Source organism: Sturnus vulgaris, chromosome 2, assembly GCF_052056855.1.
Source record: "Sturnus vulgaris isolate bStuVul1 chromosome 2, bStuVul1.hap1, whole genome shotgun sequence".
In the NCBI taxonomy this organism is placed as follows: Eukaryota; Metazoa; Chordata; class Aves; order Passeriformes; family Sturnidae; genus Sturnus; species Sturnus vulgaris.
In genome coordinates, this window is record NC_142244.1 from 38,329,985 (window position 1) to 38,357,796 (window position 27,812).

The window sequence follows — 27,812 nt, forward strand, 5'->3', positions numbered from 1 at the left end:
GCGCGGCCGAAACACCTATGGGAACCGCCTCAGCCAACCGCGAAACGAGCGCGAGCTAACCGCCGACCGACAGCCAATCGGAAGGCGCCGCTGCTGAGGGCCCGCCCCTGCACGTGTGGGGCTGGCCAAGCCCCCAGGGCTCCGGCGCTCCCCGCGGGGCCGCTCGGGGCAGCCCCGGGCGGGGGACCGGGCCCGTATAAAGCGGCGGGGCCGAGTCCGCTCCTGCTCCTCCTCCTGGTCCTGCTGCCCGCCGCGATGCTGCGGCTCCTCCTGCTCCTGTCGCTCCTCGGTGCGGCCGGCGCCCTGCCCGCCCCGCTCCGCCGCCAGCGGAGCGCTTCGCCGCCCGTCGGTCGCTACCTGACGCGCTACCTGAGCCAACAGGTGGGAGCCGGTTGTGGAGGGAGGGAGTTTCCTTGGAGAGCTGGGGGCATTTTCCGCTGTCGAGCCTCGCTCGAGCCCCAGGCGGGACACGAGTGTTCGCAGGGTTTTAAAAAGCACTGAATGCAGATTCTCTTGGGTAAAACATAACAAGCCTTGAGCGTTCCGGCTGAGTGCAGGTGTTTAAAGCGTTGGGTAGCCTGCTCTCCTCTGTGCCCGTGCACCGCGTCCTGGCCCTGCCGTCCGCGTTCCCTCCCGCCCGTGCCAGCAGCGAGGGGCTGCCCTCCGCGGCGGCACCCAGACCGTACCTGCAAACACCAGCTGTGTGGGATTTATTTGTTTGTTTAATCACGGAATGGTTTGGCTTGGGAGGGACCGTAAAGATCCCTCTAATTCCACCTTCCCACGGGCAGGGACTTTCCCGTGGATGGTGATGCCCTTTTGGTTTTTGCCTCTGTTTTTTTTGTTTTATATGTTCTCTGTATTATTCGCGCATATATTCGTAGCTCTGTAGCCTATTCTGTTAGTGGCTAGTTTTCCCAGTAATTTTCCGTGGCCTTTCTCTAGGCAAAAAGACAAAACAAATTCCAGAGCTCCCAGCCCCAGGAGGTCCAAGGACCCTCTCCTATCTTGGTTCTTCCTGGGAGCCGAGGTTGAGAACAGCTCTTTGACATACTTTTCATGGACAAAGTACAACTAGTACCAAAGCGGGAGGCTCCAGAGAAGGGGCTTGACCTGGGGTGGGGGGGAATTGTGTTAATGCGTGTCCTCCTAATTGGTGCTTTTTATCAGTTATACAAATGTCCTAAAACCTATAAAAATGTACTCACCCCTGTGAGGCTGGGCTTTTGTGGTCATCTTTCCGTAACTGCCCCTGAAAGCCTTCAATAAAGATCTGCTTTTATATTATCTCCTTAGTAAAGTTACCTCGAGTTTCATTTCCAAGTTAGAAAAAAGGCAAAAATGGAACAAGGAACAGATTTCTATTACTAACTTGAGCTTTGTCATCCTGTCTCCTCCAACAATTCGTTAGTGAAATCCATGGCATTTGGACAGAATGGGGGGCTCTGCAGTGTTAAGTGTTGGTGTGGTTTCCTTGAATCAGACTTGAAACCATGCTTGTTCATAGGTTTTTGTAAAAGCAGGCAACAGTTCCTTTGGTGTATCGAGGAGTGTCTGCATTGTCCCCTGTTCTGTAGCTGTGTTTCGCAGGGGAGGCAATGACTGTTTTTACTGGGAGGCGTAGTAAGGGGAGGAGGACGTTTTTCTAGTACTCCCTTATTTGTTCAGCATCAGGCTTGTAGCACGCGTCTGAACTTCATGCCCTACTCTATATAGGGCATGGTGGGAAGGAGAAGGTGTTTAATTTACAAGCGTAGAATATTTTAGGTTGGACAAGACCTTTCAGATCATCCATTAACCCAGTACTGCCAAATGAACCACTAAACAATGCCCCCAAGTACCAGGTCTACACCTCTTTTAAATACCTCCAGGGTTGTTGATTCGACCGCTTCTCTGGGAAGCCTGTTCCAATGCTTGATAACTGTGTCGGTGAATAATAATTTTTGTTAATATCTTATCTAAACGTTTCTTGGTGCAAATTGTGGCGGGGCCTCTTGGATGATGTGTGGATTATGGTTTCTCCTGTTTCAGCTTTGTACAAGGTGAAGGAACAAAATGGGAATATTACACTGACAGGGAATAGATGTAAAGAAAACAGATAACCTTTGTAAGACTATACTGACTAGCTATGGAATAATTCTAGGGTCAAGGTCGCTGTCATTTGAGGTGGAGATAAATTGGAAATGATTTTAGTGAGAAACCCATCCACTGAGATTTACAATCTTCTGCAGATAGTGTTACTGGTTTGGGAATGATCCTGTTCCAGGAATCTCTCTGCATAAATCATGGAATTCCCGTGTCTCGACAATATCTCTGCCTCATGTTCACTCGGGCAGTGATTTGAGATTTGTGTCCCTGCATTAACTCCTCTAACAGCCCTGGAGTTGGTATTGTGAGCATACTGCAGATACCTTCTGCAGTGTGTGGCCAGCGTTGGCCAGGATATCACTCCTGCAATAGTGCTGTAATTAACCCTAATTGTTGTGTCACGCTGGTTGTTGTGCATTGTTATCATAGTATCAGTGATACTAATTCTGTGGTGTGGTCCGAGCCACCCTTTGTCACCCTTTGCTACACTTGTGTCCTCATCTCCTCCCGGGGCTGTGGTGTGCCCTGGAACTGATAGCCCAGGTGCCATCCAGCTGCCAGCAAAGCAGCAGAGCTGCTGTGTGGTTGAGACCTGTGGATTTTGGGATGTAGGTGGGTATTGCGAGAAGGGAGGGAAGAATCACAGTAACAACCTTTTGTAAATATTGATGCCACATCTCGTTCACCCTTCTGTCTCTTCCTCTCGTGCCTCAAGCAAAATTATGTTGGCTGAGAGTGGCAGCTGCAGGAAAGAGGGAGCCCATTCACAGGCCTGGAAATCCTTGCTTTCCTTGTCCAAGGACTTACTAATATTGTTGAACAGAGTGTGGGAGACATGAGAGGTCTCATCACATGGAGAGCACAGGACACACACTATCAGTAGCACAATGTGTAGAACTGATAGCATTCAGCCCTGATGAAACATGCACTCAGTGCTGTTGTCTGGGAATTTGTAATTGCGTTATTATTCTGTAGTGCAACATAAAAACTATCATTAATTTGTTAAATGAAGGTGGTGATACTTTGTTACCTCTCAGGACTCTGGAAGTTTAATTACTTACATTATATTTCTTATGACTGAATTATCTGCCTGTGTTCCTTTCTGCCAAGTCTTTCTTCTTTGCTAAGGTTCCTATTTTGATTCTTGTTTCTCTCTTTGGTGGTTTTCATCACAAGTTGAAATAATTTACCTAAAAGCATTCAGTATAAAAAATACTTCATAATACGGCAAAATACTGTGCTGTCAGGAAACGTTTTTATTCTTATTAACATTAAAAATACCTTCAAATAGTCTTTAAATATTTAATACTTCTACAGAAGAAAACTTTGAAAGTGTAAATAGATTTATTATATGGTTTGTTGCCTAAAAAGTTACTTCTTGATCATTGTGAATAATTTATTACTGCTGCACACTGGAACCTCTGGGCATGACAGTCTATAGACAATGTACCATTGTTTGAGGGTTTAATGTTAGCTTTTACTGTGAATCAGTGACATTTAAGTCTGTTTCCATGAAAATGGAGAAATAACAGGGTCAGAGTTAAGCTCAGTGCTCATTTGCGTTAAACTTCCTCCTGTTTACCACTTTGTCAGACATCCGTGATGGTGCTAAAGTCTAGAATATTGAGAAATCAGTCAAGCAGTGCTTGTGTCAGTGTGACTAGCATCTTAGCTTGTTTGCTGACCTGTGTATGCATGCAATAACTTTTATTAATTTGTCTTGGAGGTGTGATTCTTTTTTTCTTCTCCCTTCAAAGTAACTGTTGTCTTTCAGCCATCTACTCCTCCTGTGTACCTTGTAAAAAGGTACCTCATGCAGACCTAGAAGAGGAGATGGCCCTTGAAAGAGAAGCTCTGCTATCAGCCCCATCTTTAACAAATTTTGTCTATTTAGGAGATGATTATCTCCTTTATAGCTTTTTCTGATGTTCTAATGTGACTTTTGTAGGCAAGTCTGTGGTAATTTGTTTACCTGCTAAGTAGCTGGTTGTGTGTTAAATTAATTCATCCAAAATGGAACTTTACAGAGAGAATGATGTGTAGAATATATCGAGGTGTATCAGGATCACCACTGTTGGGATGGCTTCTTTGTAAGCAGCTGTGCCTGTGACCACGGTTCAAATTCATTGGAATCATTTGGTGAGGCATCCAAGATCTGTCTAGTTCTCTTTACCCGAGTAGAAATAATCTTATGGGATACTGAGGAGGGTCTGCAATCAGTCAGTCCTGACCTTTGGGGAGCCTTGCCTTGTACCTTTATATCTCTCTTTGGCACACATAGCAGTGTTACAGAAACCACATCCTGAGGACTTGTGGTGCTTTATGTGCAGCACCGCTGAGGGCGTGATGCCTTAAAATTCCTTATTTGAAGGCTTTTCAGTGATAAATTCGTCTTAGAAAGGAGCGTGGATGTGGTGTCTCTTCACTCAGTTTGATAATTGATGGCTGTGTGTGACTCTGTGCCGTTGAACCCTTCACCTCAGTCACAGTTTGTGAACTGCAATGAATTTGTCTATGAATCAATGCAACAAGTAAAAATTTCTTTTTTGTTCAGCAGCTTCCTGAGTCTGGTCCTTCAATCACATTATGGTTTGAACTAATACATGTCAGTTGTGTCACCCGTTCCAAAATAAGCAATCTGATTACATTTCATAACTTCTTAGGTTTCACACCTATGTCAGTATCTCATCATAAATTCACATGCAAGTCTTTGTGCTCTGAAATGAATGCACACTTGGTATTGTGTGTACATAAAAGGAAGATACGTTGAAGCTTCAAAGTGATTAAGTTTAAAAAGTAATGCAATTAGATCCTTTCTGGCTTTATCGGGAATCTTTAATACCCTGATTTTTATTACAGACTGAAATTCTGAAGTATAAAAAATAAATTATTGAAAATTAGAATAGATATAAATGTTTTTTAAACCTAATGAAGTAGTTTTCAATAGTAGGTCTAAAACTTGCTTAGAAAGACACTGAGATGGGTTGAGGTTTTCATTTTTAATTGTGGTTAGCATCTTACTGTGACTCAGGTTAGTGTCTCAGAATAGTAACAGATGTTGGGAATGGTTAGGATGGGTTTGTTTTTCATGCCTGGCACCGTAATACAATAGCACTTTTGGCTTCTGGTGAAGGAAAAAACAAAGTACTTTTTACAGACCCCCTTGGTACCAATTAAAAGTTATCCCGGTGTTTAGAGAAATGATGCTGATGTTTGTCTCTGAAGTGAATTACTTGGAATATGTGTTTTACTCATCAAGTAGTACAGGAGTACTTGGCAGCTCTTACTCTGTGATTTCATAGCATGATTTAAAATGGGAACTGTAAGCTATAAACCAGGTCCACAAACAGGAACAATAGCTCTTACTCAGTGAACAGGAAATCGGGGAAGTACTTGTTAAAGCTTGTCAGTGAATTTTTATTTTTATGCACTACTTATCTGTGGGGGTCACAATGCAGACATCAGCTTCTCAAATTAAGCAGGAAACAATTTCCTCACAACTTGCAGCCTCTTCCTTCAAGTGAGCAGTTAATACTAATGACTCAAAAAGCATCAATGATCACTACTCACTCGCTGAAAGTGAGCATTTCATATCTCACTGGCTCTAATCGTTAAAAGCTGTAATAGGCCACTGAAAGATTTCTGATAGCTATCTAGGTTAAAGAAAGTCTAAAAAACAAAACAATAAGCAGCACTGCATATGGCTGAAGTAGCAAGCTGTTTACAAGGCAGATGTGCTTGAGAACTGTTAACTTCATTGAATTTGGCTTGTACCCTGGGATTTTGTAAGTTGAAGCCAAGTCTTAGAGCCAACTTTTTTCCTTTTTTTAATGGCAGGGAATAGGTGGGGAGATATGGAGGAAAATGAAGTTCAAAATGAAATTTTATGCTAATGAGTTCTATATCTATTTCTTCATCTGCTTTGAGGAGATCAAGACCAGGCATCAGCATAAGAAGTTGTTGTTAGATCGTGCAGATAATTTGTAGCATTTTGCCAAGTTAGTGAGAGATCAGAAGTCAAACTTGATTATTTCATTTTAAGCTTTCAAAAACTGAATACCTTAACTTAATTCATACATCCTGTAATATTTGTATTTTATATCTAAAGCAGTAAAGCTTACAAGAAGTTTAGTGAGGTAAACCAGGCTGTACTGGGTCATCTTACTAACATTTGCAAAATGGTTACCTTCTTTGTTTTCCAGGTGTGTCAATTCAGAGAATTAAGCATAGACAGAAGAATGGGATTTGCATTTCTTTTAAGCACAGTCAGCAGATACTCCTTGCCTGTGGTGTAATGGGCTAATTTTTTTTTTATTTTAAATTTCCAATTGCTGTCTCCTATGCTTTTGTTCAGCTCCAGCATACATGTAGTATGTTCTGATTCTTGGTGCTGTTATAGTGCTGCTGTCAGGTGTGTGTGCATGCTTGTTGTTCTCTAAACACACACAGTGAGCAAAGAACAAAACTTCTGTTCCTTTTGGTCTGCTGTTTCTAACTTTAAATTGATGTAACAGCTTTTTCCATTATTCACACCTGCAGCCAAGATACAGAGCTTATGTACAAGTTCACCCTTGTGTCAGGCTTAAAGCCAAAGTGATTATGTGAAGATGAGCTGAAAAAGGTGCTTGTAGAGTGAAATTTGAGATGTCCCTTTTCTGAAGAGGAGGTGGCTCGCTGAAAAGCCTACTTGCATGGGATACTACGGAGCCATGATACTGTGTGATGTCCTTTCCCTCTGATTACTGGTATGGAGACAGTTGGTGGTGCAGGGAGCTGCAGATGATGTTTCCCTGAATGCTGCTGGTTTCCCCATCATCCTGTCTACCAACATCTTGCAGCCCTGCAAGCAGAAGTTGTTCCTTGGTGTTGCAAGCTTGCCAAAGCGTCAGTTGCTAGGTGGTATTTTTGCTATTGCATCAGAGCTGTAGAAGTAATTTCTGCTTTCCTTCTTTGTTTTCTGAAATCTTCTTCCCCTCACCTCGATATTCATCAGAATTGGTGGCTACTAAATACATGATCCCCAGTAGCACATGTAAAATGCTTAGCCTTTTAATATTGATAAACTGCCATCCCTGCACCGAGCTTTTGTCATTTTGTCTTTGCTCTGTCTAATTAGATTATCCAGATAGATGACAGGACAGTTTTCCTGTTTGCTGTCACTGTTCATCTCTACCTCCTTGGATCCTCTATTGTAGGACTAGCAATAGAAAATAAAATACAAGTAATAGTGGTTGAACTAAGGCTGGAAAAATGATAAAGCAAATTTATTTGTAGTTCTGAAAACTTGGGAAATAAAATAATTGCAACCCGAATTAAAGCTTTTAAAAATATTTGGCAAAGTAGACAGTTCTAGACGGTTTTGGGGTAGGGGTAGAGCTGATTTAAATATTTAATTTGACTAAATCAAAAAAATTCTTAGATCTGAAATGCTTTTATTTCCTATGTCTTTGTTAAAAAAAGAATTGAGAAAGTCTTTCAAATGAAAACCATGTTCATCAGAGAAGATGTAACTTTGCAAATTCTTTTGCTTAAGCAATTAGTCATACACAGAACTTCAGGTCAATCCTAAAAAAACCTGGAATGCTTTTATGCTGCTTCATCTGTGACATATTGACGTTTCACATCCAATTTTTTCCTCTCCTCTGAAGTTAATCCCCTGAATGTGATGGATTTGTAATTCAATCTGGAAGGCATATGGAAAAAATTAGTGGCCTTTGCCTGTTAGGGGTCTGAGAGACGTTTCACAAGGGTAACTTTGTTCTTGCTGGTGTAGTGCATCTTTGTGCTTTTTTCACACCTTGTGAAGTAGGGCTCTGAGCTGGTTATTCCCTATGCCTTGCCCCATCCCTTGTTCTGTGGAAGAATTTCACCAGGAAAATGCCTTGCATGGAAGCATCAATGATGTGAACACTTGGGTTATGTACTGCCATAGTAGCTTGTTGCAGAGTTATGTAGCTGGTGGAGTCTGAGCAGCACAGGCCTCTTCTTTGCTCTGAAAAGCACCAGGTAGCAGGGGAATGGAGACTGGTTATGGAGTGACAGCAGTAAAGCTGACAGAAGAGATTCCTGCCTTGGTCACCCATTCTCCCCATTGTGCTGGAGCTTTGTGGCTCTCAAGTCTGGGACAGAAAGTGTGGAGAGTGCTTGTGGTACTTCTCCTTCCAAATGGAAGAGTTTTAACAGAGAATAGCATCTTCACTGTGTCTGCTGGAAGATTTTGCACCTAAGTAAACAAAACCTAAATGTGTTTATGGACTTCATTTTTGCATGGTAAGCAGAATCTGGAGGTTCAATTGCAGCACAAAACTATTAATGGTTTGTGGAAGTTGAAATCAATTTGTTTGTGTTCTCATTAGGTGGTTGGGCTTCCGACATAAAAATAACCTTTCATCATGTACTGTTTGTTTCTAACAAGGGCCGACCTGAGTACCCTGGTGCTTTCCGACAGCATATCCTGTAGCTGTTTAAATTTTCTTTGGTCTTTTCAAGTGGCCTGTCCAAACTGTGTGACTCAGGGCAGGGGTAGAGTTCCTGTCTGAAGTTTTCCTTGTTCGTGTCTTTTAATCACTGAAGAGATAAATCAGTGCTAAAAAATCAGACTTCCTTAAACAGTATCGCAAGAGCAGGTTCTGTGATTTCTGCAGTATGAGAGAAGCTTCTGAAAGATACATGAAGTGTAGAATCATAGACGCATTTAGGCTGGAAAAGGGCAACAAGGCTCAGGAGAGGGATCTGGACAGGCTGAATCCATTGGCTGAGACCATTTGTATGAGGTCTAACAAGGCAAAGTGTTCAGTACTGCCCTTGGGTCACAACAACCCCAGGCAGTGCTACTGGCTTGGGGAAGAATGGCTGGAAAACTGCCCAGGGTAACAGGATCTGGGAGTGCTGGTCAACAGCAGCTGAACATGATCCAGGGTGTGCCCAGGTGGCCAAGAAGGGCAGTGGCGCCCTGGCCTGGATCAGCAATGGTGTGGCCAGCAGGAGCAGGGCAGGGATTGTCCCCCTGTACTGGGCACTGCTGAGGCCACAGCTCCAATCCTGAGTTCAGTTCTGGGCCCCTCCCTGCAAGAAAGACATGGAGGGGCTGGAGCGTGTCCAGGGAAGGGAACGGAGCTGGGGAAGGGTCTGGAGCACAAAGCTGGTGGGGAATGGCTGAGGGAGAAACCTTAATGTTCTCTACAACTTTGTGACATTGTACGAAGATGGGGGTCTGTCTCTTAAGTAACAAGCAGTAGAATGAGAAGAAATGGGCTCAAGTTGCAACAGGGGAGGTTTAGATTGGATAGGCTTGTCAGGCACTGCAACAGGGTATCCAGGGAAGTGGTGGAATTGTCACCTGTGGAAGTGTTCAAAAGGTGTGTGGATGTGGTTTAGGGTTGGGCTTGTCTGTGCTGGGTTAATGGTTGGACTCAGTCTTAAAAGTTGATGTTCCAGCCTAGAGCACTTCCATTACTCTTATCTATGATCTATCTCTTTTAAATTTCTGGTATTTTTTATGTCTAAGATTTTCCATTTAGTGGGTTACACAGCCTGATGCAAAAAGGTGCAGTTTACATCTCCCTGCTCTTCCACAGAGCAGCGCATGATAATGCATTTCAGCAGACAGGTGTAAATCTTCAATCTCTGCTGCTCCTTGCACAACTATCAGCCTTGAAAGCAAGGAAACACCTCATTCCTTGCGTTTAAAATGAAAAAACATGAAACAAAGCTAAGCTTGATTTTTCTTGTCTTTTTTTCTTTCCCTTTCCTGCACTGAGAAGGGACAAACAGAGAATCCTAGCTGGTACTGGTGGGATGAAACCCCTGTCCTGGCAGGCTCAACAAATTCTCCCCCTCCACCCCCTCCTCTTTTGTTATACAGACATGACAAGAAAGTCCCTATCCTCATGAACTTCAAATTTGAATAGAGGAAGCAAAGGTTATAAGAGGAAACAAAACTAGTACAGCCAGCTGACTGAACTGGAATCCCCGACAGTCCATCAGAAGTAAAAGCAGGAATAGAAGCACATCAGTGAAATCCCAAGGAGGCTAAGGTCCATACTGCTTTTCACAGAGGAGGATATCCTTAGGCTGTCCTGTATCTTCCTGTCCTCAGGAAATAATTCAGACAGGATGAGCCCTCAAAACAACTCCATGGTCATGTGGAGAGTAAAGCACGACTTAAAATCCCCTGGCTTCTCCCCAGTAAAACAACTGGCTTGATTTTACATGGAATATCCAATTTGGGAAAATAAAGCTATGATATAGAGGCTTGAAATTCAAGGCGTCACAGAAAGGCTTTCAGACGCTCGTGATCTTGCCAGAAACCCAAAAGCATAAAACCATCAGGTGCTGATTTACCACCTCAAATGTTATTAGATGCTTTTGGGTAAAAACTGCCCTGTCAATTAGTCTTTTTTGGTAAAGGCTTAGCTTTGCTGCCTGTCTCTGTAGTCATTGCTGACCTTAAGGTGCTGCTGAGAAGGAAGTGGGTTTTAACCCACATGTCCTGTTTTGTCTTTGTACTCTACTCATTGCCCAAGTTCCTGAATACTTCCAGAAGTACATTAAGCAGATTAACATCTGTACAATAACTAACATCTGTTGCGCCTTTTTTGTCTTCTCCCCAGGGGAGATGTGTAGCAGAGTGGCTTGTTTTATTTTAAATGGACTTTTAAAGTAGCAGAAAAGCACATTACAAAAAAAAAAACCACCTTGAGATAAGTAATCTTTGAGAGCTCACCAAAATGACACGGTACACGTGCACTTATAAGGTAAAGGAACAGAAGGGTGCTGCATAGTTCAAACAGAAGGCACCAAGGTGGAGTTTGGCCACTCCTCCCAGTGTGAGTTTGTTCAGTAAACCAGTCTGGGGAAGGTGCCTCACTCTGAGCTGATGAGCTGCACTTCTCTCTAGAAAACTTCTCTAAGCTGAAGGATCCAAAGCTGCTGACTTGAGACTTCAGTGTGGTGCTCTCATCAGCCTCGTGGACTCGGTGGCTGCTGTATGTGTTTGTTTTTATTTTCCCTAAATGCTTTGTGAGTCTTTGGACTCAAAGGTGTGCAGGAAGATAGGAGTCTTTCTTAATCGAGCAGTGTTCACAAACGTTTTTGTATGTGGAACTGAAATTTAGATGTTCACTTTGCCATCCTTTCTCCTCAGCTGGCAAGAGTTTCTCTTAAGTTATTAATAAGTTCTCTTAAAAACATATTCATAACTTACGAGTTTCAGTGCTGCTTTTTCTAATTTTACTCTTCCTCTTATTAGTATCAGAATGACTGTTCTTGTATCGGTAGATTGTACTTTCATCTGTAAAACATTTCTGTTGCCTCACTGATGATGACTGTTATTTTTTACCAAATTTGCTGGATAGTCCTGCTTACAGAAGTTTAGAACTTTGGGCTGAGTAACGGGTTTGCGTTAATTCTAAAATAGTTTAGTTTTAGAAGGGAACTTTGCCATCATCTCTTCAAACCTCTCACACAAAGCAGGGCCAATTTCAAAATTGTTTAGGATTGCTCAGGACCTTGCACTCACTGCTGATATCCTGAACACAGTTTGTAATTGTGAAAATTTTAATTGGAAAAACCACATATCTGCTGGTATACCGTTATCATTGTTTTAACCAGCAGTTAAGGTGTTTTAAATGTGAACTAAACAGATTGTTTTTCTTTTTGCTCTAGTGGTCTGTCTTTGGTCTTTCTTGTTCAACTTTTTAATGACATCTAACTTAAGGAAAAAAAAGCTATAAAAATATCTGGTTGGTTTAATTATTACAGTAGGCTTCACACAGTTGCTGGGGTTTATTACCCGTTTGCATGCCCGTTCTCTAAAGAGCGATTAAATGAAGCAATTGTTTGAATGAAACCCCACAGCTCCTGTGCACAGCCCTGCACACGCCTGCTGCACACTTTGGCTACACAACAGCTCCATCTGCTGCTCCTGAACTGCAGCTTTCCCTGCATGTCCAAACCCTTCACCTCACAATTTTATATTGATTCTTGGGCTTCTTGCCTCTGGCTTGACAAATTTTAATACAGTTTTTACTCTTGTGAGAAGATACTCCTTGGGATACCTCCACACCGTGTTTTGACATTCTGGATTTAGAATTTCTTTGAATTTCTTGGCAATAACGAGCATTTGTGACACTTTCTTCTCTGACTGCTTTACAAACACTGGGTCTTGTTTTGGTTTGGATTTTTTTTTACTCATGTTGTTTGTCTTACCCTTGCAGAGACAAGCTACTACAAGGTATGAAGCCCCATCATCTAGAACTAAAAACTAAAGGAGTTTCTGCTCTTCAGCTGTGTAATAGCAACTTTTGATTTTTTTTTAATTTTTTTTTATTTTTTTTTTTTTTTTTTTCCTTGAGAAGTCTGGATTTGTGTTTGTTCTGCCTGGGATCTTACACATGTCCATAGCTAGCTGTGTGGTGAATATGAGCAGAGGCAATTTAGCTGTTGTGGGAGTATCAAATTTCTACAGATAGAGGGAGAAATAGGAAAGATTAACAAACATGTCTGATGGCAGTGAAGGGAGTGTACAGCATGTCAAAGTAAAGATAGAGAATCATGATTCTTTGATCAACATGGTTACTAAAACCACCAAAAGAGAACTTAAATTCCTCTATTTTTCTCCCTCTTGGTTTTGAAAGACAGACTCGCTAGAGCATTGTGATTTTGCAGTTTTTGGGGAAGTAGATTTGCAGATAACATCAGAGGAAAACTGCAGTAAATCACATCTCTGAAGAAAACTAGCCATAATTTTGGAAAATATGTGCTCTCCTAATTTTCTAGCTCCTGTGAAATAGGAGCAATAAGATGGGCTTTAGAATCTGTTCTGCACAATACCCCATTAGGTAATCTCAGCCCAGTATCAAAAATTTTCTCCCTGTATGTTTTGGTTTTTGCTTTAGTTTTTTCTCTGCACTCTTTTTTTGTCTGTTGCATGTTAAGCTGCCTGCACTAGTATAAATTTTTATAGTTAGGAAAGTTGAATACTTTTTGGGGTGTAGTCCTCTAGCTGGCACTTTGTCTTCAGACAGGAAAGATGCAGAATCAAGTTCTAAATCTAAGTATTTAATTTTAGATTATTCCATTAAAGGCAAGCAGGACACATGGGCCTGTTTTTCCTATCTCTGGCAAGCAGAAAAAGAATTTCTCCCATTTGCAAACAGACATGGAACAAAAGATTTGTTAGTTGTACTTTCTAATAGTGTTGGAGTTTATCAGACTATTTGATGACTTTTTAGATGTGCCTTAACTGATTGTTCTCTTTAATTGTCCTAAGGTCTTATGACCAGAGACTTTTTCAATTGCTGACTTTGTTCTGCCTTTCTACATTTAATCACTCTTAATAGGTGAAACTAAAATTAATAACTATGCAGGTGAGTTGTCAGTGTGAAGCAAGCCCAGTGTGTGTTGCAGTACTGAAGTTCAGTGACAGAGCCCTTAAATACACATGTGATAGCATCACTGTGTACTTATGAGTAAGGAGCAAATGGCCTCCCCGAGGAAAACTGTGAAAGTGCCTGGAATAGTTCTATTTGGGTGTGGAAGCAGTCACTGAAGTTACTTATTGGAGGCAAAGGCTTTGTCTCTCATGTCTGTCCACACCATGCACAGACCTCCATCTGCTCCTGCTGTTGTAGCAGGGAGCTGCAGCACACACGTCCTCCCACTTGAGTCCAAGAGTAAGGGAGTTCAGAAAAGACATTTTGCAGGAGACTGTACACTTGAAATAAATTCCTGTGCTCCCTTTGATTCAAAGCAAATATAAGTACCTGGTGTGGAGTAGCTGGATCCTGCAGGTTAATAGTTGGCTTTTCTGAGCTGCCTAAAGGAACCTGCCTAGCAGATAGGATAACAGCAAGTGCTTGGATTTGGGTGCAATCTGCTGCTTTTCAACTTTAACTTGCAGATGTTCCCAAAATAGGGAATGTGAAAGTTTCTCTGCTGGAGTATCTGGGAGGAGTGGCAGAGTTTGGGTGTGAAGGCAGATGGATGGGTGAGCAGAGATCCTCAAGCCAGCAGATGTCAGGCTGTTACCACCAGCAGGAACTGTGACAGGAAAAGGTGGATTGATGCACTGAAGAAAGTCAAAATTGGGAAGCTACAGGTCATCTTCAACTGATTAATAAAAGTAGTGAAGAGCTGTAAATACGTAGTAACTAAGTAGGATAGGTCTTCTGGAGTAATTCTGTGGTTTGGTTTGATTTTTTTATTTAACATGCCGTAGTAAAAACCTGTATGGATATTCCAGAATAAGATGATGCCTATGCAGGGAGTTACTTGTAAAAGCAATGGATAAAATTGCCATTGGATGAATTCTAGAGGAAAGGTCGAGGTGGATGGCGAATACAAAGCAGTGTGAGTAAGAGCTGGAAAAAAATGACCTTAGGAATTGACACTGTTGGTTAAGGGGTATGATGTCTATAGACTGGCGATATTTGTAGAGCAGTGGTAAGCAATAAAAACCCACTTTCTAACAAGAATCTTTTTAAATGTAATTCTTATGCCAGAAGGAGGAGAGACAGAAGAGGTGGGATTATTGTTTGTTTAGTTTTGGAATTTTCTTTTGTTTAGTTTACTGGTTTTTTCCAGGTTTTTTAATAACTTCGTTAGTTAGGTTTTCCTGAGACTCAAAGCTTCCTGTCATGACTCTTTTTACTTGTTGACACAATTTTATTGCATGATGTACTTTGTGACCTCTCAGCAGATTTGTTCACTTCCTAAATATATTTAGACTATCTGGTGTTAAGTAGGATGCTATAAAAAGGGCATGGATTTTTTTTTTTTCATAATGGCTGAAAACAGCATTTCTCCTTCAGAATATACACTTGAAATTTTGACTATTTTTTTCACAAAGCAGAAATAATTTGATAAATTAGGAATATAAATTAACTTAATGACTTTTTTTTAACTCTGTAAGGTAACTGCCAGCACTCCCAGTGGGCTCCAGGATCAGTTCTAGCTTCTTAAACATGTTGCTGATGGTTATTCTTCCAGATTGATCACTTTGGATTTGATGAAAATCGTACATTCCAGCAGCGGTACCTGGTAGCAGATCAGTACTGGAAGAGGGACAATGGACCAATACTGTTTTATACAGGCAATGAAGGAGACATCGAGTGGTTCTGCAACAACACGGTACGTGGGAAATAGTGGGATTACGGTCCTGCCTGCCAGTAATGGCATGCTGAAAAAATGAGGAGGAACAAGAAGACACTCACAGAAGGTCATTGAAAGATAAGTTTGTAATGATTGTTACAGGAGGAAGAGGAAGCTGAACAAAAGCACAGAAAAAGTTTGAGGGGGTTCAGGGTCTTATTTGAAGCCCAAACAAACCAAAGGGATATGCTTGTATTAAATTCCTGGAGCTGTGAAGAAATTTTCTAGAGGAAACACCATAGTTGCCCTGAGCTAACAATTCAGAATTTTGGATCAAATTAAACTTATCCTAGTACTTTAGATTCCCCAAGTAAAAGGAAGGATTTAATGTTTGGGTTTTTGTTTCTCTGTTAAGAAAAATATGAAGGGAGCTGGAAATCAAAGCCAGATAATTCTTGTTCTCTTTAGTACCTGTGGAAGTTTTTACTTCCCTGACTGATATAAATGCAAAATGGAGTGTGTGGGTATTTTTCAGCCATTTCAATACCAAGTCCAGTAACACAACAGGGGATGGGATGTGCCGAGCTCAAAGCTACCAAGGACTGCTTGCATGCTTTGTGCTGCCAGCAGATGATCTCTGTCTGCTTGGTGGTAACAAACTGTTATTAACAAGTAATAACAAGTTTTACTTATTTATTTTTTGAAAATAACTGTATTGCAATGCTCTAGATTATTGCTTATTGCCAAACAAGTTTTGTATTTTCTGTAATGTAGCCCTAGGTCAAATGCATGCTTTTTCTCCTGTAGCCTTTTTTATTTCCTGTGGATTAAGCTTGTGCCATAGGAGTTCTGTTAGAATTGCCTGCGTGTAGTCACAAAACAAGGATACTTAACATTTCACAGCATTGAAATATACATTCTGTTTCCGTATATATCACCTTCTCTGGGTTGGTATCTGTTTTGTGTGTTTTCTTACTTAAGTGATACCTTAAAATCTAATTGTACTCTGTCTTTCTAGTGGTATTTTGATAGTGATATCTTTCTAATCAAAGAGTGGGAATACACTAGACTGAAACTAGAGACTTTTAATCAAGTTAAATCAATTATTTTCAGTGTCTGTTTTCCTCCAACCAGGGTTTTATGTGGGATGTGGCTGAAGAACTTAATGCCATGTTGGTATTTGCTGAACATAGATATTATGGAGAATCTTTGCCCTTTGGGAATGAGTCTTTCAGTGTAAGTGTCATCTTTTGTCTTCCTATTAAATATTCCATACAAACATAATCCTGCATATTTAAATTCTTGCCAGGGCAATGAGTGTTGAGTAAGATGAAACTTTCTTATAACTATCAATTCTAGGGTAAAAAACACCCCAAAAACTAGAGAATAGCCCAAAAACTAGAGGTTTATTTGTTGTTGTTTTGTTTGTGTTTTTTTTCTTTAGTACTTCAGGGGACAACTGAAAAGAATATTTCATTTGCTCTCAGGCACAGATCTAGACCTGCAATTTTAGCTGTAGACCTGATTTTAGTTGTAGCTGCTGTGGGGAATAGAACAACTACTGCTGGAAATCACTTGTGCTGTCTTTAACCTGCCTTCTTTCTCCCAGGATTCCAAGCATCTCAATTACCTGACATCAGAACAAGCTCTGGCAGACTTTGCAGTACTTGTTGAGTACTTAAAGACAAGCATTGAAGGAGCCCAGCACAGTCCAGTCATTGCTATTGGAGGGTCTTACGGAGGAATGCTTGCAGCCTGGTTTAGGATGAAGTATCCCCATGTGGTGGTTGGGTGAGTGTGCTCCTCCTGCCTAAACACAGCAGACATTTATTATTTCTGTGCTATAAATATTATTGCTCTGGGAGAAGTACCGTAATTCAAGCTGGCTTGAATTTTTCAATACTGGGAGAAGGAATAAAGTTACTGTGAATTTGGGAAGATGCACTGTTTGCCTAACAAAGACAACTGTAGGTCAGCAGGTACTGGATGATGTATTTTGTCAGAATTATCTGTTAGATTTATGAGAACAAGACAACCGTTGACTTGGCACCTAATTTTTTAGAGTCTCTAGATTTCCTGATGACTTTAGGCAGGTCTTTAATATCCTAGTTACCCTCTTGGAAACAAGCTAGAGAGTATATTTTCATGGACTATGCCTCTCCATTTGAGTTCACACAATGCCTAGTGAGAAAGACCCAATTGATAGATAAGAATGAAAAACAATAGAATAATCAAGTCTGAATTTCTACCTCTTGTATTTGCTGATATTGTTGTGCAAGCATCCAAGACTTATATCCTCCAGCAGCCTTTTGCATACAGACCTGTGGAATAATTTTGCAGCATTATGGCTAGTTCACCTAGAGCACAGTGTCCAAGCTGAATTATAAATGCTGTTTAGATAGTGGCTGTGAGGAGGGTATGGAGGTCCATTTTGCAGGGGTTCAGGATCTTCTTGTATCCCTTTGCAGAGCTCTGGCAGCCTCCGCCCCAATCTGGCAGTTTGGTGATTTGGTTCCATGTGGCACATTTTTCAGCATAGTGACCAATGATTTCAAAAAGAGTGGCATGGGCTGCTCAGAGAGCATCCGGAATTCCTGGAATGCTATTAATCACCTTTCCTCAACAGGTAAGACCTCACCAGTGCTTTTTCAAAGAATAGTAATGATCAGGAGTGTGTCATAGGTTTCACCTGTGTATGTCTCAGGGTTTTTGAAACTCTGCTCCTAGTACTGAAAACTGCCTAGTGAACCTAATGCTACTTTTAAATACCTGTCTTATTGTATCATAAACGTCTTTCAGGCCTGGTGGGGTGCAGAATCCAGGTCCAAACATTCCTAAGGTCAGATAAGAACAGACTTAAATCAGAACCTCAAGGCTTATATTCCTTCGACAAAATAGACCAGATAGTCATTACTGTAAAAAAAAGTACTTTGTTTGCCAACTGAGGCATTCAGGAAAAGAAAATTACTGTAGTCATTATAAACTCAGTGTTAGGGACTCAGTTGGAGTTGAGGATCTTTTCCAACCTAAGTGATTCTGTGATTATACAACTACCTGAAAAGAGGTTGTAGTGAGGTGCTGACTAAAACTTGATCTGCTATGCTGATACACATGTGGAATAGTTTCACTAAATTAGTTAGGCTAAGCAAAAATGTTTTTTAGTAGCAGCACAACTGACATATGTGTTAATGGTCCAATGCACTAAATATTTTTATCAATTTATTTTTATTAAAGATGCAGGTTTGCAGTGGCTTTCCAGCACATTTCATTTGTGCAGCCCCTTAAAAACTCTCCAGGATGCTGCTATATTGAAAAACTGGCTGAGTGAAACATGGGTAAACTTGGCTATGGTGAATTATCCCTATAAAGCTGACTTCTTGCAGCCTCTGCCAGCTTGGCCTATACAGGTAATTTAGAACCAATAACTTGTAGAATTGACTGTTTGGTTTAATTAATTCTCCTCTCCTAGCTTGCACCTTTTCCTTTGTGTTCTTGGCTTCGTGGAAGCAGTGTACTGAGAAGCAACAACCAAGATAATATCTTGTTCATGAGCTGGTTTGCTGCCTAACTGCCACTTGTATGTCTAATAGGTTATATCAACAGCCCAGGAGAAAAAAGTGCCAGGGATGACTGAGAAACCTCAGTTGTCCTGCAGAGGTATTCTTGGGTAGCAGAAGTGCTGCCCAAAAAGCACATGCAATTAAAGTTTCTGATGTGAGACTTAGCTGACAGAGCTTGCAACTGAACAAGTTTTGAGCCTATGTCCTTTTTGATGTGGGAAAACTGGTGAGAGAGAAAATGTGTATCTCCACAAACATATTCCTTGCAGGGTCCCTTCTCAAAGCAGAACCTCTTTTTACACTTGCAAACCTTTGCTTGTGCCGTTCTGTTTATCCACAGTGCCCTCTCCAAGATTTCTTTGTCCTTGGAGTGTTATTCTTCTAAGATTCTGGCTGAATTTCCCTGCAGGACTTTAGGTTACTGTGTAAGGCAGGTGAGGCAAGTAAGATATAAGTATTTTAGGCAGTAGTTAATTATAAAACAAAATCTTTCCCTTGTGTAGAGCTGCCTGATGGAGGAGAGAGGGAAATTTATCTGTCCTGTGTGGCTTTCTGCAAAGAGCAGGATAAGCACCTTGAAAATTATTTCTGCTTTATCAGTCTGAAAGAGCCAAGAAACATGCTCACCACCACTGTCCATGTTACCTCTGTTAAACTGAGGTATAAACCTAACCCAGAAAAGGCCACTACCCATCTGGACAATACTAATCTATGAAATCTGATTTATATAAGCTGTTAAGGTACTTTTTTTTTTAATGGTAGCTGTGTTATGACTCTGAGGGCAAGAAGGGGAGGGGAAGATATGGACTTGATGATTTTGGAGGTCTTTTCCAGCCTTAATGAGTAGGTGGATATATATATGTTGTTTAATCTGTTCTCTATTGTGAGCTACCTACATCAAACCTCAGCTATACCTGGAGCTTCTGTTATATATCTGTATGTATTGTCTTTAATTACAGAGGTACTAAATACTATTTATTAAATATAATCTATTTTAAAACGTGAGAAATGGATTGAAAAATTTGGTGAATGAAACATTAAGGTAGCACTGTTGGGTTTTAAAAAAAAAAAATTAATCAGAAAATAAAGTTTCAGGTTCCTCATAGTAGTATGCGCTACACATGTGATACTGCTTTTTGTGATAATCAAGATACATAATTTCATAGATACTTTCTGGAAGTGGTCTGACTGTACTTGGAAAATAAATTAATAGTTGTCATGTATTAATATTTAATTCCTATAAAGTGAGACTTCTCTCTTCATTGCAGGAAGTCTGCAAGTTCTTGAAGGATCCCAGTCTCTCTGACAAATTGTTACTGCAGAATGTTTTCCAGGCCGTAAATTTATATTATAATTATACAGGAGAAGCCTCATGCTTAGATGTGTCACAGACTGCAACGAAAAATCTGGGTGAAATGGGTTGGTACTACCAGGTATGCTCACTAATCTTTCTAAATTGCAAGTCAGTGGTGGTTTCTTGATCTAGAGCTTATGAGAATTGTCATTTAGCTGTCAATATATTGTGCCAGATGACTTGATGTACTGATGGTAAACATAGTCACAAACCAAGTGTGTTTGTAAAGGGGAAGGCAAGGCAGAAAAGAGAAGCAGCTTTCCCAGGAAGTTTAGGTTGTATCTTTATTACCTAGCTAGTCGTTGAGTTTCAGCTGTTCATATAGACTGGAAAATTATGTTGAGCAGACTACTGTAAGTTGTGTAGGACAGTCAGTTGTATGAGGTGTAACAAGGCCAAGTGGTGAGCCCTGCACTTGGGTCACAACAACTCCATGCGGGGCTAGAGGCTGGGGACAGAGTTGCTGTAAAGTTGCCTGGTGGAAAAGGATCTGGGTGTGCTGGTCAACAGCAGCTGAACATCAGCCAGCATGTGCCCAAATGGCCAAGAAGGCCAATGGCATTCTGGCCTGTATCAGCAATAATATGACCAGCAGGACCAGAGCAGTGATTGTCCCCCTGTATTGGGCACTGGTAAGGCCACACCACAAATCCTGTGTTCAGTTTTGTGTCCCTCACTACCAGAAAGACATTGAGGGAATGGAGCGTGTCCAGAAAAGAGCAACAGAGCTGGGGAAGGGTCTGGAGCACAGGTCTGATGAGGAGTGGCTGAGGGAACTGAGGTGTTTAGCCTGGAGAAAAGGAGGAGGCTGAAGAAAGACCTTAATGCTCTATACAGCTCCCTGAAAGGAGATTCTAGGGAGGTGAGTTTGTGTTTTAAGTAACAAGCAATAGAATGAGAAGAAACGGCCTCAAGCTGTACCGGGGAGATTTTGATTGAATATTAGGAAAACTGTCAAGCACTGAAACAGGCTACAAAGGGAAATGGTGGAGTCACCATCCTGGAGTTTTTTTAAAAGATACTATGCACTTAGGTACATGGTTTAGAGGTAGACTTGGCACTTTTTGGATTATGGTTGAACTCGGTTCTAACAAGGTCTTCTCCAACCTAAATGATTCTGTATAGTTAGGTAATAATTGCTGTTTTGAGCCTTCTTTTTTAAATACTGCAGTAACAGCTATTGGATGTTCTCCTAGGAATATACTTTATTGACCTGCCCTTTCTTTCAGGCTTGCACTGAGATGGTGATGCCCTTATGCACAGATGGTGTCCATGACATGTTTGAGCCTCAGAAGTGGGACTTTGATGCACTTTCAGAAGAGTGTTACAGGATGTGGGGAGTGAGGCCTCGCCTCTCTTGGATTCTTTCTATGTATGGAGGAAAAAACATCAGTTCACACAGCAACATCATCTTCAGGTAAGCCTTGTTTCAACTGATAGTGTAGAGTCTTCCACCAGTTTGGGTTTCCAGTGTAGAGAATCTGCCTCAAGTAGCAAATGGATGGATCTGTCTCCAGCACTCCAGCTGAATAAATGGTGGGCATGCTTTGTGTTGCTATTGAGAGTAAAATGGCCAGTCTGCAGTGGCAGAGAAGCCAACAGTTCTGTTACTGCCTGTGTGACTCTAAAAAAAGAATTTGGGCTGGGATTCTGCCAAACATCCTCTTTGCATGTGGATTCCTTCTTATCTTGTGGCCAAAATCCAGGTTTCCCATGCTGGTAAATTCCTACTTCTGTGAACCCGAAGCACTGTTGCTTACACAAAAAAGTAAAGTCTAAATGAGTTCTAGCTATAACACAGAATCTTGGTCACCAAAATTATTGCTCTGAGTGATAGCCTTGTGAAGGGGCTGGCATGGCATTGCCTTTTCCCTTTGATACAGAAAAGAGAGGGAAGTAACTTTGGGAGTTTTTCTATTACTGCCAACAGCTTTTTCTTTTAGTGGCATTTAGGCAAGTTTCAACAAACTTGTGTAAGATCCAAATACAAAGATGCTTCTATTTTAGTAAGGAATACTGGTAATACAACAAAAGTTTGTCTGAAACACCTTTGTATATGGACAAAGAGTGAAAGAAATGTTTCAGTCTAGCACAAAAAACTAGTCAATGCTGCTTGCTCTCTATTCAGTCTTCACTTCCCTAGTGTTAAAGATCAAACTCTGCTGTCTTTAAAGGGAGGTTCATGTGGTTTTACTTATCCTGTGAGGTGATCCAGGTGAGTATTGTCTATTCATCAGGCTCTTATGTGAGGGAGGTGTTCCCACTGAGGCCTCGGGGCTCCTGACTTGCTGTACCCATTGCTTGCCCACTGTAGGAAGCTCCTGCATATGTATTCCTCTGTGTTCTGGTTAAAATTTTGCAAGGCCTACACCTTGCCACTTCCACAAACCAAGCTCAGAATTAGTCTTTCGGATGTGGTAGATAGGTATGTATTTTAAAAGTAGAACGTTCTCACTTGAATTGGGGATTATTTTCTGGATCACTGCTGTAAGTGTTCGTCTGTTTGGCTGCAAATGACTTTTACTTTCCTCTTGTTTGCCTCTTGCTGTTTCTGTCCCAGCAGGATATCTACTCTGGAGAGAGAAATCCCACCCTTTTTTGGAAAACTTTTTAATGAAAAAAATTTGTTGGTTTCACTTGGTTTCTGCAGAGTGTTGCTTATTTCCAAGGCTGCACAGCTCTGTACAGTAGAAATCTGATTTGTAAGCAATAGACAAGCAAACAAATCTAAATAAGTGTTTAAGAATTTATGCCAGCTGAAGGAGCTGGAAATGAGAAAAGCCTGAAAGCAACCAAATGAATGTTAAAGTAGCGCTGTACACACAAAGCTTTTGGATCTCAAGCTGGGATGTTTCTCCTCAAACAAATACATTGTCAACACTGTACATTTTATATAAGAGCCTTTTATCCTCAAACACTGCAGAGTGCTTTACAAAAAACATCCCAATGTTTACCAGGGGATGTGGCTCCCTGTGGGGTGAAAAAGACTGTGTTTCAAGTGACAGGCAACTTGCACAACAGTGTAGTGCAGGAAGGGAAAAGTACTCCATCTGAAGAGAACCACTGTAGGGTGGATTTGTCCAGACGCAGTGGGATTTGGCCAGGATGCCTAAACTGGTGCTGCTGCTTCTCCCTGTGTGGGCAGTATGTCACTCTGCACAGTCACACTGTTGTTTGTACTGTGTGGGATTAATGCAGGGAGCTCCATTGCCATTCTGGTACCTTTCTGGAGTTATGTAGTGTGTAAGTGGTTATTTAGGCTGTGGGCAGGTGGTACTTGCCTGTCCTGGGCAGTACATCCTTATTAAAACCAGTCTGAGAAAATTGGGGGTTTCAGAACACTATTTCCCCTTTCCCTTCCAGCAATTTTCACTCCTTGTACTGGAACATGCCGTGTACTTGGTGTGGAAGTGCTGCACAGTGGTGGGAAGTGACATTTTAATACTGTTCATATGTATGGTGGCAGGGAGCTTCTAGCTTCTACCATCATCAGTGTACTGTAGTAGTCAAAATTAGCCCAGGTTATATCAGACAGTATGAAATTTGGTGTGCATAGTCTAAAAATGGTTTGTTTTTTTTTCTATCTCAACGAATTGCACCTAAGTTGTAGACTTCTAAGTCAGGGCACCCACATACCCAGTCCTGCACTGGCATGGGAGAGGCAGAAAGTGTGTTTCTCTGTGTTAAGAGATTCTAGTGCCTGTGCAGAAAGGAGAAAGCACTAAAGAAGGGAATGGAAGCAAAGAAGAGGAGGCAGAACAGTGTGTGGCTGAAAAGAAAAGGTTAGAGAGGGAACATGACAGTAGTGGAGGGCAGTCAGGTTAAAACAGGATGCACAGACAGTGCTGCTACAATTCTGTAAAACTTCTGGGCAGGGCAGGAGGGCTGAGGAGACTGAAGAGAATATAGGAAAGAGAACTCTGTGCTGTGGAGGCAGAACCCTATGTATGCTGTCAAGGAAGTATATGAATTGAGAACAGGACTAGCATGCTGATTTTTGCATTAGCTTTTTTTTTTTCTGAAATCCTGCTTGCCTGGCCACTGCTGGAAAGAAATGTCTGACTTCTTTCTCTTCTTTTGCTTCTTTGGTTTATACGGGGAAATTCCTGTCCTGTGAGATGGGCAACTGTGTACTTACACACATGCTTAGTTTTAACACATAAATAATTAATTCCAGGTGGAATTATCTTTATCTGCAAAAACTGTTAAGATTTATGGTTTTTGTGGTGAGCCCCCCATCCCCCCTCCCTTCAAGTTTCACTTCCCAAACTTCGTCAATTCCTCTGGTGCCATCCTTTGGAAGGAGATGCAGAGGATGCAGCCAGAAACTCACAGAAAAGCCTGTGGCATGCTTAGCTTCCACATGACTGGGACCAAAAGATCCAAGTTCATGTGCATCATGGGTCTCTCAGCAACTCATCCCCCTGTTGCCAAGGTGCTCTGCTGATTCAGGTGACCTTTTCAATCCAGTGCTTTTGGCTTATTGGGTAGCTCTCAATGCTTTTTGTTTTGCAGACACAAAATGTTTCTCTTGTCCTAAGTCATATTTAGAATCACTGAAATTAAAGAACTACAGAGACTCAAGATATTTAGTTATTTGGTTTTGGGTTTTTTTTCAGTGGTGAAACAAAATATTAGTTTAGACCCTATCAAATTTTTACTCCTGTTTCTAAAAAAAGCCCTTTTTTGTTCATTGTTTTACTCTTTTCTGGTGCTGGCATTGTGGTATTTTTCTATCTGCATATCTCTGTGTCCAAGAATGTTTTAATTTTTTAGCTCCTTCTAGAAATTTGCCCTCTCATACCACAGCCCATCTCTGACATTTCCCTTTGTGGGCAGGTACAGTGCTTTAAGTGAGAAATAGATCTAGGTTTGTGTAGTTCCACAAGTATATTAATGTTGCTTTCTTTGGGCAGAGAGATGGACCATGTGTGGGAAGGGCATTGCAGTAAAGGAAAATAAGATGTAGTAGAGATTATTGGATCAAGTCCAAAGCTAGGAATGAGAGATGGAAAGCTCTCTCCCAGCTGAGCCACTGGCTTGTTCTATGGACTATTATTTGGAGCCATATCTATAGTGTCAGGAATTTTTAAAATTTGAGATGAAGGAGTAGGGGGAGTAAATGGTATTAAGTTGTCCTGTCAGAAGAAGGACAGAGGAAGAGTCACTTAAGAGTTTTTTAAGGATAAAATCTTCATCTTCATATGGTTGTTATTAAAGTCAGGACACTAACAAACCATCCAGGCATTTCTTTGCAAAACAGATTGGCACTCAGCTGAGACAGCAAAAGGTAGAACTTCCTAAAAATTCAGCTTTAAAGGTCCAGCGAGGAATTTGTTTATGGCGGACTGTGAAGAAGGAAAGTGAAGCGCTTTGATTTGGGAATTTGGGAATGTTTTGGTAGAGGGAAACTTGAAACTTTTATGACAATTACAAGTGGCAACGGATTTCTCTTCAGAAGCTTTTGCACTATTATAGGTTTTTTTCTGAATTAGCAGATAATTAATGAGAAGTGTAGCCTTGCTTAAGCTGCTGATAGCTCCATACCTCTGTCAAGAAGGTGCTTCTTAGCAGAGGGGTGGGCACAAGACATTAAGACAGGGCTGAGGTCTGTTGCTGTTGCTGCACATGCAAAACTAGTAGAAATGTTGATGTGAGCTGCAGCCTCATTGCCGAGTGCTGTGCCCATGTACCCTAATGAAATAGTCTTTCCTTCCAGCAATGGTGGCCTGGATCCGTGGTCTGCAGGTGGGGTGACCCAGAACATCACCAATTCCCTCGTGGCCGTTGTGATCCCAGATGGAGCCCATCACCTGGACCTACGCAGCCGGAACCCTTTGGACCCCAAGTCTGTACAGCAAGCTCGAGCCATGGAGATCTGCCTTATGAAGGAGTGGATTGAAAAGGCCAGGCATAGTCACTGAAGAGGTACTGCAACAACTGTGGCCATTGCACCTCTCCTGGCTTTGCTGGGAGGAGGGCCAGGCCTTGTGATGTGGTCACTGGAGCATTTCCCTCCTGCTTCCTCACCTGCACGGCAGTGGTCACCATTGCTTGTGTCCACGAGAGAGGCAGGCAGCAGATGGATGGAGAGCATTCTCAGATGATAAACTCCAGTCAAAGTGCATGGATTGAGCTGCCTGCTCCAGTTTGCTTTCCTCTTCTGCTCTTCTCAAATGCTGTACTTTACTACACAGTAATGGGTCCCTATTCTAGGCTTGTTGCCCTTCTCACTGTGTTGAGCGATTGTTCCAGCTGCTGATGTATCCAACAGTGGATTACATGGGAGTGCTGTTCATGGTGAAACTCCTGCTGCCTCCAGTGTGATTGAATTTCAGACATCCTCTGCTGTGGAGATAATGAGGGAACAGAAATCACATCTTACTGTGATGGCCGATGGAGAGGTAGGGAAGGCCTGGGGAAACTGGCTGTGCTGTTTGTAAGGAAACTAAACAGCCCTTAGCCTTTGGAATTAGTTTTGGAAAAGAAATAAACATATACAACTTTTTTTCTTACTTAATTTTCCAGCATCTTATTAATCGGTGGATTTTTGTATTCTGTACTGTACTGAATGGTCAGGGCTGGGCCCAGACTCACTCTGCTGATAACTGGCTGAGCATGCAGAATCTGCATCAGGATTTTATTTCTTCTTTTGCTATGAGTTCTAATTCTGAGATATCTGCCACTATCTGTGATGGTTACCAAAGAAAACTGAGTATATTTTGTGTGTGTATGTGTCCCTCACAAACACTTAGCTTTTTAAAATCAGAAAGCTTTTGAAGCTATTCTCTTGAAGAGCAAATGTGACACTTGTGCTGGCTACATCTTATGAAGTGACAAATAATTGGGGCTGTGCCTTGTGTGGGTTCTTCCCTCCCCTCCATTCTGTGTATTGTTCAAATTCTGCATGATCTGTTTGCTGATGGCTCTTCAATAAAAGCCTTTAAAAAAAATTGTTTGCTGGACTAACTATTGAAAACACAGAATGCAGCTATTCCCTAAATATTCAGCCTAAAGCCTGATGCTGAGCTCACCAAGCCAGGTGCACTGGGTTTTCTGTAAGGCTTCCAAACCAGACAAACTGCCTTGATTCATGAGACAGCATATTTGACATTAATAAATGGCTGGGGCAGTCCCCTTGTTTTCCAGCTTTGGCTTCATTCACACTGCAGCCCTTCTTCAGAAAGGATTCTTTGCAGTTTAAAGGACAACTCCATTTTAGAATGACTCAGGCAAGTCTTCCTGTCCCCAGACTCTTAAAATTCCATCTCTTTTGAAAAGTTTTCTCAGCTTTGATATGCCTGATAGTTGAGTATTTTCCTGAGATCCCAGGTGGCCTTTTCTGTTTCCTGTCTCCTCTCTTCTGGGAACAAAGAGAACCCAACATTGAATTTTTATATTTTCAAACACTGTGTATCTGCTCTCCAATATATTCTTTTTCCTCATGTAGTGTTACATATGGCATTCATGTTGAGACTCTGCAGTCTGAATGTCTTATGCTTTTGAGCAAGGTAATTTCTTAGAGACTCCAGAGAACAAGGCCAGATAAGAGCTACAGGTCTAGAGGATGAGCTGTGGAGGATTTGCCTGAAAGCTGTTGGTGTTTCCCTTTTCCAATAGTTTGTTTTTGCTATAAATACTCCAGGCTCTCACTCATGGAATTTATAATATGTCCTTGGTTCTTTTGAAACAAATAAAATTTATTGGTTTTTAATCAA

The 27,812-nt window shown here is 41.4% G+C and overlaps 1 protein-coding gene across 1 annotated transcript; it reads left to right on the forward strand.

Moving 5' to 3' along the window:
- Positions 1-141: 141 nt before the first annotated feature.
- PRCP (prolylcarboxypeptidase) lies at positions 142-27,812 on the forward strand. The gene is made up of 9 exons (XM_014875773.2): positions 142-381; positions 15,079-15,219; positions 16,315-16,416; positions 16,790-16,971; positions 17,649-17,806; positions 18,415-18,587; positions 20,009-20,173; positions 21,324-21,511; positions 25,814-27,812. Exons 1-9 carry the CDS (start codon positions 256-258, stop codon positions 26,016-26,018), a joined length of 1,440 nt encoding a protein of 479 aa, XP_014731259.1. The 5' UTR covers positions 142-255; the 3' UTR covers positions 26,019-27,812.